The following is a 12,898-nucleotide window of genomic DNA, read 5'->3' as shown; positions in this document are numbered from 1 at the left end:
TCCTTCTCCCTTCCTCCTAATCTTCTTTCTCAGAATTAGGGGTATTCAAAGAGGGTAGGAAAAAATTAACAAGGTGATTGCCTCTTTTTTAAAGACACATAAATCAACCTGAATTTCCTGAATCTGAAAAACTGGAATATAAATCCAATGGAAAGCATGGAAATTGTAGATTTTCTAGATGTATTTGTACTTTTTAYATCCTACCTACAACTATYGGAAATTAACTTTCTCCTGACTTTYTGGTGCTTCCAGGTGTAATTTTGAGAATTTGTATARATCAATTACCAGCTTTTCTTTTCAAGTATATAACGTGTTTTTAGTTTAACTGTTAACTTATAGATTTACCTGTTTTTAAAACTTACACTAGATAAGGAYTAGAATGCCAGACAAAAAGGTGGTGATAGAAGATAACTACAGTTTTATTTCAGTGGCATCATGTGCTTATGACATTTGTTTGGTGTGGTTAAAAAAARGACAGTATGAAGATACAATTCCTGCCTTGAGGTAAGTCATGAGCTGCAGAAATGCTTCCATGTTATTTGAAACACATCCATTCCCTGGGATGCACCCATTCTCATCTGAGGTTTTTGGTGACTTCAGAAACACTATTTGCTGTGTCAGTGAGCACAAAAGTTGTTGAATCCAACTCCTACCAACATTTAAAAACAGTTCTGATACTACAGTTCTTCCTCAAATGGGTTTTGCTGTGTTTTATRATTTTAAGAAGAGGTACACAGGTGTTTGACATGACATAACAGGACATGACATGAAACACAGAAGTAACATCAATGAACGCTGAATATATGTACCTAAGAGTAGAGATTTTTCCACAAGGATGCAGATTTAAAAATCATATCCCTTTCTGACTCTGTACACATCTTTAGGATTATTTCTGAAACCTTTGCTGGGCATCTGAGTACATTGAYCTCTATCTTCTTCAGTCTTGCTTATTATGAGCTGGTTAGCCAAAAGCATTGCTCCTGTTGATGAGCAGTGCTGTGGGAATAGCATAATTCTCCCTGAAGAAGCACTGGGAAGCTCGGTTTTCTCTGTTCATCACATTGTAGCACTGGTAGGAAAAGCCTGGGCCAGCTGCRGAGTTCCTTTATTTTCTGTTTCACTTTGCAAAACAACGTAGTGCATATCTATTGGAACAGCGCTAATGGCTTGCCAATATAAGCATTTTTAATTTTTTTCTGTTAATTTGGTAAAATTTAAGATCCACCAGGACAACGGAGGGGCCTAAATACTGAGCTTTCAGGAACTTTTATGTAAGCTTTGAGCCCGCTTTGGAAATTTGCACAATCGCTGGACTTTGCTGTCACTACCAGCGCCTGTCTGGGCCACAGCCCTTAGTTCCTCCCGTCCGTCCAAGGGTGCTCGGACAGGACGGCTTTTTCTTGCTCGTATTTATAAGTTCTGCTTTTCTTTCCGCCGGGTTTGCTGGGCCCTGGGCCTGACCCGCCGCTCCCGGGTGCACCGCGGCTCCGTGAGGGCGGCCCGGGCGGGTCCCGCCTCCGCGGCCGGCGGGGCGAGGCGGGGCCGGGCCGGGCAGAGACGCAGTGTCCGCCGGGCAGCAGCGGGGCTCGGATCGCCGCGGGTACGGCCGAGGTGTGTGGGGGCTCCGCGGTGGCCGCACAGTCACCGCCCGGGAGCGGAACCCGCCGCGGGTGCGGAGCGGCGCGGGAGCGGGGCTGTCCCGAGGGAGCGGGGCTGTCCTGAGGGAGCGGGGCTGTCCCGAGGGAGCGGGGCTGTCCTGAGGGAGCGGGGCTGTCCTGAGGGAGCGCGGCTGTCCTGAGGGAGCGGGGCTGTCCTGAGGGAGCGGGGCTGTCCTGAGGGAGCGGGGCTGTCCTGAGGGAGCGGGGCTGTCCTGAAGGAGCGCGGCTGTCCTGAGGGAGCGCGGCTGTCCTGAGGGAGCGCGGCTGTCCTGAGGGAGCGCGGCTGTCCCGAGGGAGCGGGGCTGTCCTGAGGGAGCGGGGCTGTGAGGGGGGAACGGGGCTGTCCTGAGGGAGCGGGGCTGTCCTGAGGAAGCGCTGCCATGAGTGGGGAGCGCGGCTGTCCTGAAGGAGCGCGGCTGTCCTGAGGAAGCGCTGCCATGAGGGGGGAGCGCGGCTGTCCTGAGGGAGCGGGGCTGTCCTGAGGGAGCGGGGCCGTGAAGGGGGGAGCGGGGCTGTCCTGAGGGAACGCGGCTGTGCTGAGGGAGCGCTGCCGTGAAGGGGGAGCCGGGGGCGCGGCGGGGGCAGCTCCCAAGGGGCCGGGGCCGGGAACCAACGGCGGGAGCAGGAGCAGGATCAGGAGCGGGGCCTGCGGCGGGAGCGCGCCTGAGAAGTCGCGTTTGAAACACGCACAAACGAGTGGCCGCCGTGCTGCCGTGCTGCCCGCGGCCCCGGGACACGCGTGGGACGGGCTGTGCCCCTCCCCTGCTGCCAGCCCGCGCAGTGAGGCTGCAGAGACACATCCTTATTGTTRCTACTATTATTGTTATTATTGCCCATGTAGATCAGGCCTTTTGTAATCTTAATGAGCATGTCCCTTAACCCCCTGTGCTATTTGACGATTTGGGGCTTGTTTTTGCKTTTCTGCTGGTGCTGAAATCCCGAGTTGTTCAGTGCCACTTTCATTTTCCGTTGAAGGCAGCTCCTGGGCATTGTTGGAGTTCATAGAGGCCACAGTGCAGCCGGGAAAAATGGATAAATGCAGCCAAAGGTGCTGCTGGACAGTTTCCCATGGCTTTGCATCATTCTTGGATATATTTTCAGCATAGCTTAGGGAAAAATGCTCTGAAGCGGTGAATTGACTTTATTTTTGTTGTGAAACACTATTCTTTTTGCAGCGATACAAAGTTAAAAGTAGCGGAACAGTTCTGTTAAAACATTTAAACAGTATCGTGAAAATGAGCAGTAACAGTTGCTGTCCATTTCTGAGAAAAGTCTTCGCCAAGTCGCTGTTTATCTCGAGAAAGGGACTGTATTGTGAGAGGAGGGAGAGTTACACTGAATTAATTTCCCATTGTCCGTAGACGCTGTGCTCGGCCTAGCAACCCTGGCATTTTTTTTGAAAGGATAAAAGAGGGAACAAAATTGCATCACCACAGCAGACGTGTCCAGGCAAGGTTAGATTTTTCACTGAGCAAACAGGTGCTTMCCTCCATCCTGCCCCCTTCCTCACCAAGGATGTGCCTTCAGAGCAAGTCTTCTATAGTGCTCATTGCTCCCCATGTTTGGCAATAGCTGACTGTGCTGAAAGCAAGATGAGAGATTGTTAAAACTGTAATCAATTGAATATTAACATTTTTATTCCTACTGTTAAAATTATATCATGGGAAGTAAGTTAGCTGTAACAAAAAAAAAAAAAAAATAATCAATTGAATATTAACATTTTTATTCCTACTGTTAAAATTATATCATGGGAAGTAAGTTAGCTGTAACAAAAAAAAAAATAAAAAAAAAAATCGGTCTCTAGTGAAGTTAAGACATTTTGGGTTTATGGATTCCTAATCACTAAGTTCACGGTTGAAGCACTTGGTGATGCAGAAGCCTGGTTCTGTGTAGGGCAAAAATTGAATGTGCATGGGGATGTGTTTTGSTCTTTACATGCCTTCGCTCCTCAGCACCCCCTAACTTTCTCGTGTTGATAAAACATATCGCCTCCATAGGATTGTGTGTTTGGTTCGGTCTTATTGGAATGTGACTTCATTAGTTTAAACCTCCCATGGTAAAAGCAGAAACAGTCCTCTCTTTTTTGTCATTACAACTTAATCCTTGCCCGTGAGTCATGCTAATAGCAATTTTTAAGAACAAGGTCTCAAAGGGGAAAACTACATGCTCAACTAAGTTTGATCACAAGTTACTGCTAGGTAGGAAGATACTGGTTAGTTTGAAAGCTCAAGTGCAATTATAATTGTCATTTTACACACAAAAAAAGGGTAGGCAATACTAATTTTCCTTTTTACATACTGTGGTGTTCATAGTATTGTCACACACTCTTCTGGTAACTGCTTAGGGAAATTTGCTAGTTCAAATTAATTGGTTTAAAATTGGTCTAACTCCTTGTGTTATTTCAAAAGAGTACTAATTTCTGTGACTAAATGTTGTTTCTGCAATTAAATTACATATTTTGGTAGTTTGTACTTTGACAGTTTAATAAGCAGTTATAATGGAAGCAAAATATTATAATTTATCATCTTATGGTGTTATATTATGCTATTGTGGAAAAAAAGGGGGGGAAATTGTTTGAAAAGAAACTTTCCACAGTGGCAAAATTGCTGCTGTCATTGCAGTGATGCTAAAAAACAAGGCTATTAAGACAATGTTTTTGTCAGAACTTTGGATTGCAATGATGTTAGCTTTAACTAACTTTAATGTTTTTTAAAGGTCGTCAGTGAGAAGGGGAAAAATGGCTAAATTGACCCAGTTAATTGACAATGAAGTCTTCCGGGCTTATGCTACTTACACAGCCATTGTTCTTCTGAAAATGATGCTAATGAGTCTGATAACAGCATACTTCAGGGTCACAAGAAAGGTAATCATTTGGAAGTACTGTCTGGGAGAATAGATTGAAATTTGTATTGAAATACAGAGATATCACAGGTATTTCTTTTCAGCTATCAAATACTGCTGCTGTTCTTTTCTTCCTCTTCCYTCTTTTAGAGAGGTTCTGAGTTTGGTGCTCTGCTGGTCTCAAATGGATTATATCTTTAACCTAATTATGAGATAATTATGACACTATCTTAGAGTTGCGTTTGACTACTCTTCTGAAATATTTCTGTAACTTTTAAAGAAAAGCTTCTCGTGACTGTAATTTCCATTGTCTTCTGCAGAAAGCTCATTTTCAGGGTACCCAATTTATAAAGCAAAAAAAGTGTGATATGGAGCCCTATTACATGAAAAAACAGCTGGTGGGGTCAGAAGWGGGATGGATTTTTATGCATCTATAACTCTTTCATCCAATAATTCAAAAGCTTTTTCCATTCCCTAAYTGCTGTTGTCTTCCCATCACAGGTAGGTCACTATCTAAAAAAAATTGTTTTTTTTCTGGAGTGAGAGGTGGGCTGAAAATTTGATTTTCAATTTTGAAAATATCTGAAAAGCCCCAAATTTAAAAATATTTGAATGTGTAGGCTAGATAAGAATATGAAAGATCTGCAGAGGTTTACTAAATAATGTAGAAGGTGCATCTAATTTAGAAGAGAGGGCTCATGGGAACATGTGTTTGCCGTGTTCCTGGTCTTCTCTAGGTATCTGCTCACGGCCTCTGTAGGAAACACTTGGTCCTGAGCTGAAAGAGCCATGAGTTTGCCTTAGATGGCTGCTTTTTTTTTGTGAGATTTTCTGCAAGATGGTGTGTGCTTCAAGGATTTTGATGCAGTCCTTTTGTTGAAATGCTGCTTTTTATTCCTGCTTCTTGCAAGTGAACTCAGCTGAACTATTCCATGGATCCAGGTGATGCAGATGACAATAGGGCCCTCATTAATTTGGAGTGCTTGGTTTTATTATGTTAGTAATATTGCAAACAGAAAAATTAGTAAAGTAATTTAAATTTTCTATTTAATATAAAAAAAGGCCTTGAAAGATAAACAGAGGAAGCAGTGAAGCAAGAGAATGTAAAATGTTGCTGATGATACTGTTAACATATCTGGAATTTTGAGGCTGAGGATATTTCACAAACAGGAATCAAGGCTGCCCTAGTAAGCAATCATGTAGCTGTCCTAAAATCAAAAGGTTTTCTTGACTTATATCTGCATAGCCTGAACAGTCCACAGAGTGCATGTGTTACTGCATGTGTCAGCAGGGAGAGATCTACTGCAGCCTGCACTGCCTGAATTAAATGTTGTTTTAAGTAGTGTCTTGCAGTATTTTGAGGTAATAATGGATCATGTAAGTGGAAGAATTTGCACCTAAGAAGAAAGGGAGACACTTAGTTGGTCGTAAATGAAGATTGGAGTAAGGCTTTTGGATGCTATTGCTGAGCAGACTTCTGTAGAAGGAAGGGATCCAAAAGGACTTTCAGATAATTTGTCAGGAATGGTGAAATAGAGACTTGGGCAGTACAGACCTTCTACCTTATAGGTTCCTATGTTCTGTCAGCCCACTGGCTTTACTGTAGGCTCACCCATCTCACAAGAAGGCTTTATCTATATGCATAAATTACGCTATATTAATTTTTCAGCACGCAAGCTAGGTACAGAGTAGATTCAAGAAAACAGTAATGCAATGAACATTGTATTATTCCTTTCGCTTTTAACTTCAGGAAGTTAAGTGAAGTTATTGAGGCATTGGTAAAGAGAATGACCTTTATAGCAAGCTGCCTTGACTGGATAAAATGTTTTGACTTCTAATGTCTCTTGTGTGCGGGTGTTTCAAACAGGCATTTGTCAACCCAGAAGATACAGCAACATTTGGAAAAGGGGAGASTGCTAAGAAATACCTGAGGACTGATCCAGATGTTGAACGTGTACGCAGGTAAATGCACAGTAGACTTTAAAAGTTATTTCAAATAACAGAATAATATTAAATCAAGGAATTAATTTCATCCCATTCTCTCTGTCAAGCCTGGGTGTGTTTCATGTTGCTTTATGTAGTAATATAATATATGAAGTAGTTTAAATGAACAAACCATTCCACATTCAAATGGTCAGCGTGCATATTGAAAATGGTAAGCCGTTGTCTGGTTATAACACCTAGCCCTTGGGTAGTGCATGGGCAAAGTGGTGAGAAGATTGTAAAATATAACCATAAGTCAATGAAGCTCATGGCAAAATTTTCTGTTGCCAAAATCATAAATTTTGAAATGCTGTTTGATAGACCTGTGCTAACAAGGAAAGCTTTAATGGAATGCTTGCCATATGATAATTCCTTGATGAAGCTAAGTTTATTTTTATACCAAAAGCTTGAATGTGAGTGAACTCTTCTCATTTAAACCTCCACTAGGGAAGATCTTGAAAATATGTATCAGCTCTGATTTAAGAACACTTCATCCTTGCAGATGATGGCTGTTGTTTCACAACATATATTTCTGTATGTCTCTTATGGACCAAAATCTCAGACAGAAGAGTCTAATCTCAGTGGGCTGTAGAGGTGTTCTGCTCTTTCCTTTTCTGCCCCTGAGAGGTTCAGGCAATTGTTGCTTAATTTCATGTATGTTACATAAAATGGAAATCTTTTGGTGAGGATTAATTCCTTTCTCTTTGTAAATTGTAAAAGGMCATCTAAATTGAGACTATCTTTATGACTGGATGCCCATTTAACTCAAATTTTTATGGTAGAGAAATGACAACCACCTCAGTCATTTTCACAGATTAGATTTTTAAAACACTATTACCAAATACTGTGTTGCTGTTYTGTGGAGTTTTTCAGATACCCCAGACCTAGTAAGTCAGCTTGGTTCTAGTTACTCTGTTGGTGTTGCAGCATTCATATATTCCTCCCAACACTGGTTCTTAGTGAAAGTTTACTATATTTTTTTCTGCAAGCTTTATGGCAACTGATAATGTCACATAGATTTAATATGGCTTCTCTTCTGTATAAGTGACTGGATTGTGCTCTGTTTATTGGTATAGAAAAAAGATTACTTTCTTCAGAGTACTTTTATGGGGAATAAGAATAAAGAAACTGGAGGGATATGTTTCCTTGTAGGGATAAATACATTTAAAAAGCAGCTGCAAGACAGTGCCATGACCTGATTCCAGCTGGCTCTGAAATTTATCATTAGTAAGGTTTAGAGATTGAAACAATCAGTAAATTTGGCTGGAAGTATAATTTATCTAAAGAGGTGAAGGGAGCTGGGAAGGTTTAGGAAGGGGTGTGAAAGAACGCTTCAAGATACGCAGTTCAGTCTTGACACATTTTTAGTAAATTATATGATGGTTTCAAAATTTCAAACATTTTTCATCTATTTTAGTTCTCAGAGAGAAGAAAATGAACGAAAAGCGTAACTGTCACACCTGTTAGATGTTCAAAAATAACCTTCTTTAAGTTGATGGAACTTCATGAACATTTGATGGAATGGTTCCTAAGTAGGGTATTTCATATTCTCTTTGTGGACACCACAAACAGAATTTATGGGATCAGAATAGACCATCTGGGCCATGAACTCCARTAGTTTCAGTCACAGTCCTTCAGTTAACTGATATTCAATTGAGAGAAGCTGCAACAAAATAATGGCTCTCTCTCTTCTTTTCTGACTTTGCTTTCATGCACACCCAGGTGYGCTCAGAAACCTCATGTTAATCCCTAATATTACCAAGACCCTGAGGAAAAAGTAAGACCTTCAGTACAGAGGATCAGAAGCTTAAAAATGTGGGGTGCAGCAGGAGAGGCCAGAGTCATGTCAGGTGAACATGCCAAAATCATTTCAGCAGCTGACTCAAGTCCCCTCTGCAGAGGAAGCCAAGAGTTGCTTTAGGGCCTGAATAATAGCATGCTCTGATGATGCTGAAAAATCATAAGTCTTGAAGTGGTTTATTCAACAAAATGTAACACTTTGCTTCTTTCTCCAGAGGCCACCTGAATGACCTTGAGAATATTGTCCCATTTGTTGGCATTGGACTGCTGTATGCTCTGAGTGGCCCTGAGCTGTCCTCAGCCTTGCTACATTTCAGGATCTTCACTGGGGCTAGGATCTTTCACACGTTTGCATACTTGATCCCTCTTCCCCAGCCTGGCAGAGGTTTGTCTTGGGCAATTGGCTACTCAGTGACCTTCTCCATGGCATACAATGTCCTGAAGACACTGTGGCTCCTGTAGCAGAGCTGTAGCTTCCGTGCCCCATTCAACATTCCACACAGTTTCCAGCACTGTATGTTGATATCTTGAGTGAGCCAAYGAGTCTTCCGTGGTAACTGGAGTTCTTTTTTTTATCAGAAGCTTTTTATTCCTATTCAGAAGTGTTTCTTTTTGGAGGGAAAATGAGTCTTTCTTCCTGTATTCCCTGTTCATGGTTGCACTGCCAAATACTAGATTGGATGTTCCCTCTGCGATTTGTCAAGTGCTTACAATTCTAAACATGCAATGATGCTGTATTGATAGCGTGTTTGATAATTTTCTACAGATGCACTATTTTTGGCTGTAGCTCTGAAGTCTAAATCAATAAAGACAAGATTTTAAAAAAATGCCTGTTTGTATTTTTGTTTTCATTTTGACTCTTCTCACTGCAGCCAGCAAATAGCATGTCACTAYGTATCAGGAAGAGATTCCAATCATACAGTTCTTTGAAAAAAGCTTACCTTAATAGTAAGATATAACCAGCACTGCTAGTCTTATTGTAAAAAATATTTGTATAATCCACTGTGGGATTAGAAAACCTAAACCATTGCAGCTCCATTTCTTTTAATTTAATAGATTAAAAAGAAAGAAAGWATTTGTGCTAAATTCTGTTTGGAGACATTAGCGAAAACTTGAAGTAATTGTTTTTGTTGGAGTTCCTGCAAACATAGGTTTTGTGACTGGATAAAGTGTAGACCCTTTGTAAAGGATTTTTTTTTCATTTTTGAATAAATTCGGCATAAAATGAGTGACACTTGCAAATGTAGATATCAAGTAATTTAGATGTGCATATATAATTAGTTTGTGTGTCATAAATATGTTTCTGATAGGAAATTGTGCTCTTTGCTTACATTTTTCTGTGGAGTGTCACTTTGAAAAATTTTCTTTAAAGACTTTCCTGGGTTTCTTTTTGTTTGGTTGTTTTTTTTTGGGGGGGGGGGCGGGGTCTTTAGTAGCTCTGGCTTGACTAATAGCACAAGATTTCAAGTGACCCAGGAAAGTCTTTATATCCAGTGTGTTGTTCATTGAGAAGTTTTAAATAGCAGAAGTCAGAGCACAACATAATTGGCTTCCTGTTTCCTTTCCTATCCCAGAAGCTGTGCCCCTAAGGGATGGCCCAGAGAGGAGCTGGAGAAGTCTCTCTGCTGTTTCCAGATATCAAAGATTTTGTTTTGCTTTTAGCTTGGGAGCAATATTTGTAGTACTGCCAGAAATAACACTAAAGGTCTTTCCTATCTATCCACAGTTGTGACATGGAATTTGATACAGTGTTGTGTGAGGCTGCAACTCAGAAGGGTAGCAGGAGGACTTGGGAAGAGTCCAGAGACACTGATTTAATCCAAAGAAAGAGGATTTTTATTGCAATTCAAGTGTAGTGTTTAAGTCACATCTACTAAAGAAGAGAGGGTGGAACTTGAAATGAAGATGTTTTAATTGATTTAGTAAAAATTAAATCTAACTAATGAGTAAAATAACAGAGTTGGATCATCTAGAAAGAGGATGGCAGGAGATTGTGGAGCTTCATCTCCTTACGAGGCTGAGTAAGTGTACATCAGCACCTCTGGATTAGCAGACACTCTACAGGAAACACGGGCTTTAGTGTTTCTTGCATCTTCACCACTTCCAGCCTGTGCTGTTTTGCTCTTGTTACTTCTTTCCCTGCTAGCTTTTTATGTGATCTCGAGAGCAGCTACCTTGGATGGTATCACAGTAACAAAAGCCATTGGCTCTTCTGGTTTGAGAAGGACTGTTGATGGAGGGTGGAGGAGTGAGGCTACAGCCTTGAACTATTGTCCCAAACCAATCGTTGTCACAGTCAACCCACCAACCCTCATCAGTCTGTGGTTACTCTGGCTTCCTTATATCATGGTAACAGCATTTGAAGCTCTGTTTTCCTCACTGCTTTATAGCTTGACTCTTCTCCCCAGCTGTGTGTCCTTCCATGCATTTAAAACAGAGGGAAAGTAGCCACCATGCAGAGGGCCCGCTCTGAAATTCAACAGCAGAGCAAGTCCTCTTCTTTAGCATGGAAAATGCTCTTCTGACAAGCCTAGCTGTCAATGCCAGCCATATGCAGGAACAGCATTTTTAATGCCTTTTGCATCAAGCTTCTATACAGAAATCTCATTCCTGGAACCTGCCTTTAATTTTGTGTTCCTACATTTGAAACAAAACTTGTTTTAAATCCTTTCCATTTGCTCAGTGRTTTTCAAAGCCCCGAATATACACTCACTGTGTGCTGAGAAGTGGAAAAGATAAATGGAAACCCTTAGAAATACCTAGAGCGATTCAATATTATTCTGTGTTTCTCTTGCATTTATTTTAAACCTATATTTTATTTTCCTTTGCTCCCACAAATACCATCTGTGCATCTGGGTGGGTACATGTTCAATCTGGGAAATGTGCCTTACCAGATTCTGTCAAAAGCTGACTGCCAGTTCCACATAAAGTGTTTATAAGTGGTCCTTGTCACACAGCTCTTGCATTTCTCTGGTCCCTGCCCTGTAGAGGTGCATTGTACCTGTTGTACAGCTGTCAATTTTAAAAGGTTAGCATATTTCAGGAGACCTAGCAAAGGAAAAACGGTGTATCAGTTGAATCTATTACTGAACTAAACTGAATTTTCACCTTTTATAACATGCACATGTGGATTTCAGGCTGCTATTACCAGGTTCTATTGCGAAATCATKAAATGAAGTAACCTGTAACTGATGAAACAACTGGCTCTTATCAGTGGGTTTGCTGCCTTTGACCTGGTGAAAGTACAGAAAAGACTGGTCCCTGACATGTAAAAAGGGATCAAACCATCATCTTCTATTCTTTGTTTTTGTTCATTATGCCCCTTATTCCCACCACTAATCTTAGATGACTGGAGAAGTGACAGGGTTTCTCAGCTCATTATTCCTGGCATTTTGTGTTCTTCTCCCAAGTACTTTGTGTATTTTTGAAGTGGCTCTAAGAGTTGACCATGAAGCACTTCAAAATGCCAGCTGGCATAACCTGGTTAGCTGACTTAATCTCTGAGGGAATTTCATGGACTGCTTTGTTTTCAGAAGTGTAAATGTGAGCGATTCCTCAGTTTAGTTTTTGTCTGTATGGGTAACTGCTTGTATGTCTTTGGCCAAAATTACTTTGTGCTGGTTTTCAYAGCTGCAGACATATACGCTGAAGGCAATGATTTGTTGGGAGAGATGGTGACTGGTGAAGAGCTCTGAGCTAGGACTTGCTGTTTGATCATGACTTTTTGTCCTGTCACAACGAAGAAAGTGTTTAAAACTATAAATGATACATTAAACATTTCCTTGAATTCTCAGAAACAAGTGTATGTCGGAGCTTCACTGCCTTTGAGGTATTTATTTCAAGAAGCTGGGTCACTGTTTCTGAAAGTGATGGAATTGCATGTCATCAAAGTACAGAAAAGGAAATGCCTGCACTCTTCAAATCACTTTGGGATTTGGAAAAATTCTGTTTACCTGAAGCCCATTATGGTCATATATTCCTTGCTTAGCTGTGTCTATTCCTAGTWATTGACGGAAACAAATCCAATCTAGATTTTTCATGGAAAATGCTTGTAATKTATGTCTTTCCTAAAAGCAAAAAATAAAAAGCAGAACTTTTAKAAACCCTTTTAAAAGTGACTAGAATGTTGTCTGTTATTATTCCAGCTAATGGAGTTTTCATTTCAAGGTTGAAGTTTAAGAAGAGTTTTTCTCTTTTCCAAATGCTGTCCTGCCGACTGYGATGGCGTCAAGTGCTCTCTGAAARGTTGTATTCACGTGTTAAAATACTCCCATGATTAGATATCTCTGTCTGTTGAAAAGTTAGAAATCTAAAATCKCTTTGTGATTCACTTTAAGTGAAAYTCAGACTTCCAAATCTTGGTTAATAATTCCCACTCATGGATTCTGAAGGCTAAAATGGATCATTAGCTCCTTCAGCCTGACCTCTAGTGGAAAAGATGCCATGGAGTGGCTGCCCTTCTGCTGAGGTTACTTCAGTCACAGCATGACTTCCAGAAAGGTCTGTCATCCTCATTCTTTGGAAAACAGGCATTGATTCACTCTTTTCTATGACATTGTTCTCTCTGGTGTATATGTACACTCAATTTAGGCTTTAAATACCCCACTTTGGTTTTT

At 41.1% G+C, this 12,898-nt stretch overlaps 2 protein-coding genes across 4 annotated transcripts; one reads left to right on the top strand and one right to left on the bottom strand.

Moving 5' to 3' along the window:
• Positions 1-1,324: 1,324 nt before the first annotated feature.
• On the bottom strand, positions 1,325-2,458 carry LOC130588947 (translation initiation factor IF-2-like). The gene has a single exon (XM_057389989.1). It carries the CDS (start codon positions 2,456-2,458, stop codon positions 1,325-1,327), a length of 1,134 nt encoding a protein of 377 aa, XP_057245972.1.
• Positions 1,528-9,143, top strand: MGST1 (microsomal glutathione S-transferase 1). Of its 3 annotated transcripts, none has more exons than XM_057390001.1 (4): positions 1,528-1,611; positions 4,374-4,521; positions 6,367-6,461; positions 8,498-9,141. In XM_057390001.1, exons 2-4 carry the CDS (start codon positions 4,396-4,398, stop codon positions 8,742-8,744), a joined length of 468 nt encoding a protein of 155 aa, XP_057245984.1. In that variant the 5' UTR covers positions 1,528-1,611; positions 4,374-4,395; the 3' UTR covers positions 8,745-9,141. The 3 variants fall into 3 exon arrangements, with proteins under 3 accessions (XP_057245984.1, XP_057245985.1, XP_057245986.1); XM_057390002.1 differs by having other exon boundaries at positions 1,533-1,600; positions 8,498-9,143; XM_057390003.1 differs by lacking the exon at positions 1,528-1,611 and adding an exon at positions 1,649-1,670 and having other exon boundaries at positions 8,498-9,143.
• The last annotated feature ends 3,755 nt before the right edge of the window (positions 9,144-12,898 follow it).

Source organism: Malurus melanocephalus, unplaced genomic scaffold (assembly GCF_030028575.1).
Source record: "Malurus melanocephalus ecotype Western Australia unplaced genomic scaffold, MMel_1.1 scaffold_22, whole genome shotgun sequence".
NCBI classification, from domain to species: Eukaryota; Metazoa; Chordata; class Aves; order Passeriformes; family Maluridae; genus Malurus; species Malurus melanocephalus.
The sequence above is the reverse complement of the archived record's forward strand: the minus strand, read 5'-3'. Positions and strand labels throughout refer to the sequence as shown.

Bases quoted from the DNA above. Each gene is read 5' to 3' on its own strand.
- LOC130588947 (XM_057389989.1), bottom strand. From the start codon at position 2,458: ATGTGTCTCTGCAGCCTCACTGCGCGGGCTGGCAGCAGGGGAGGGGCA.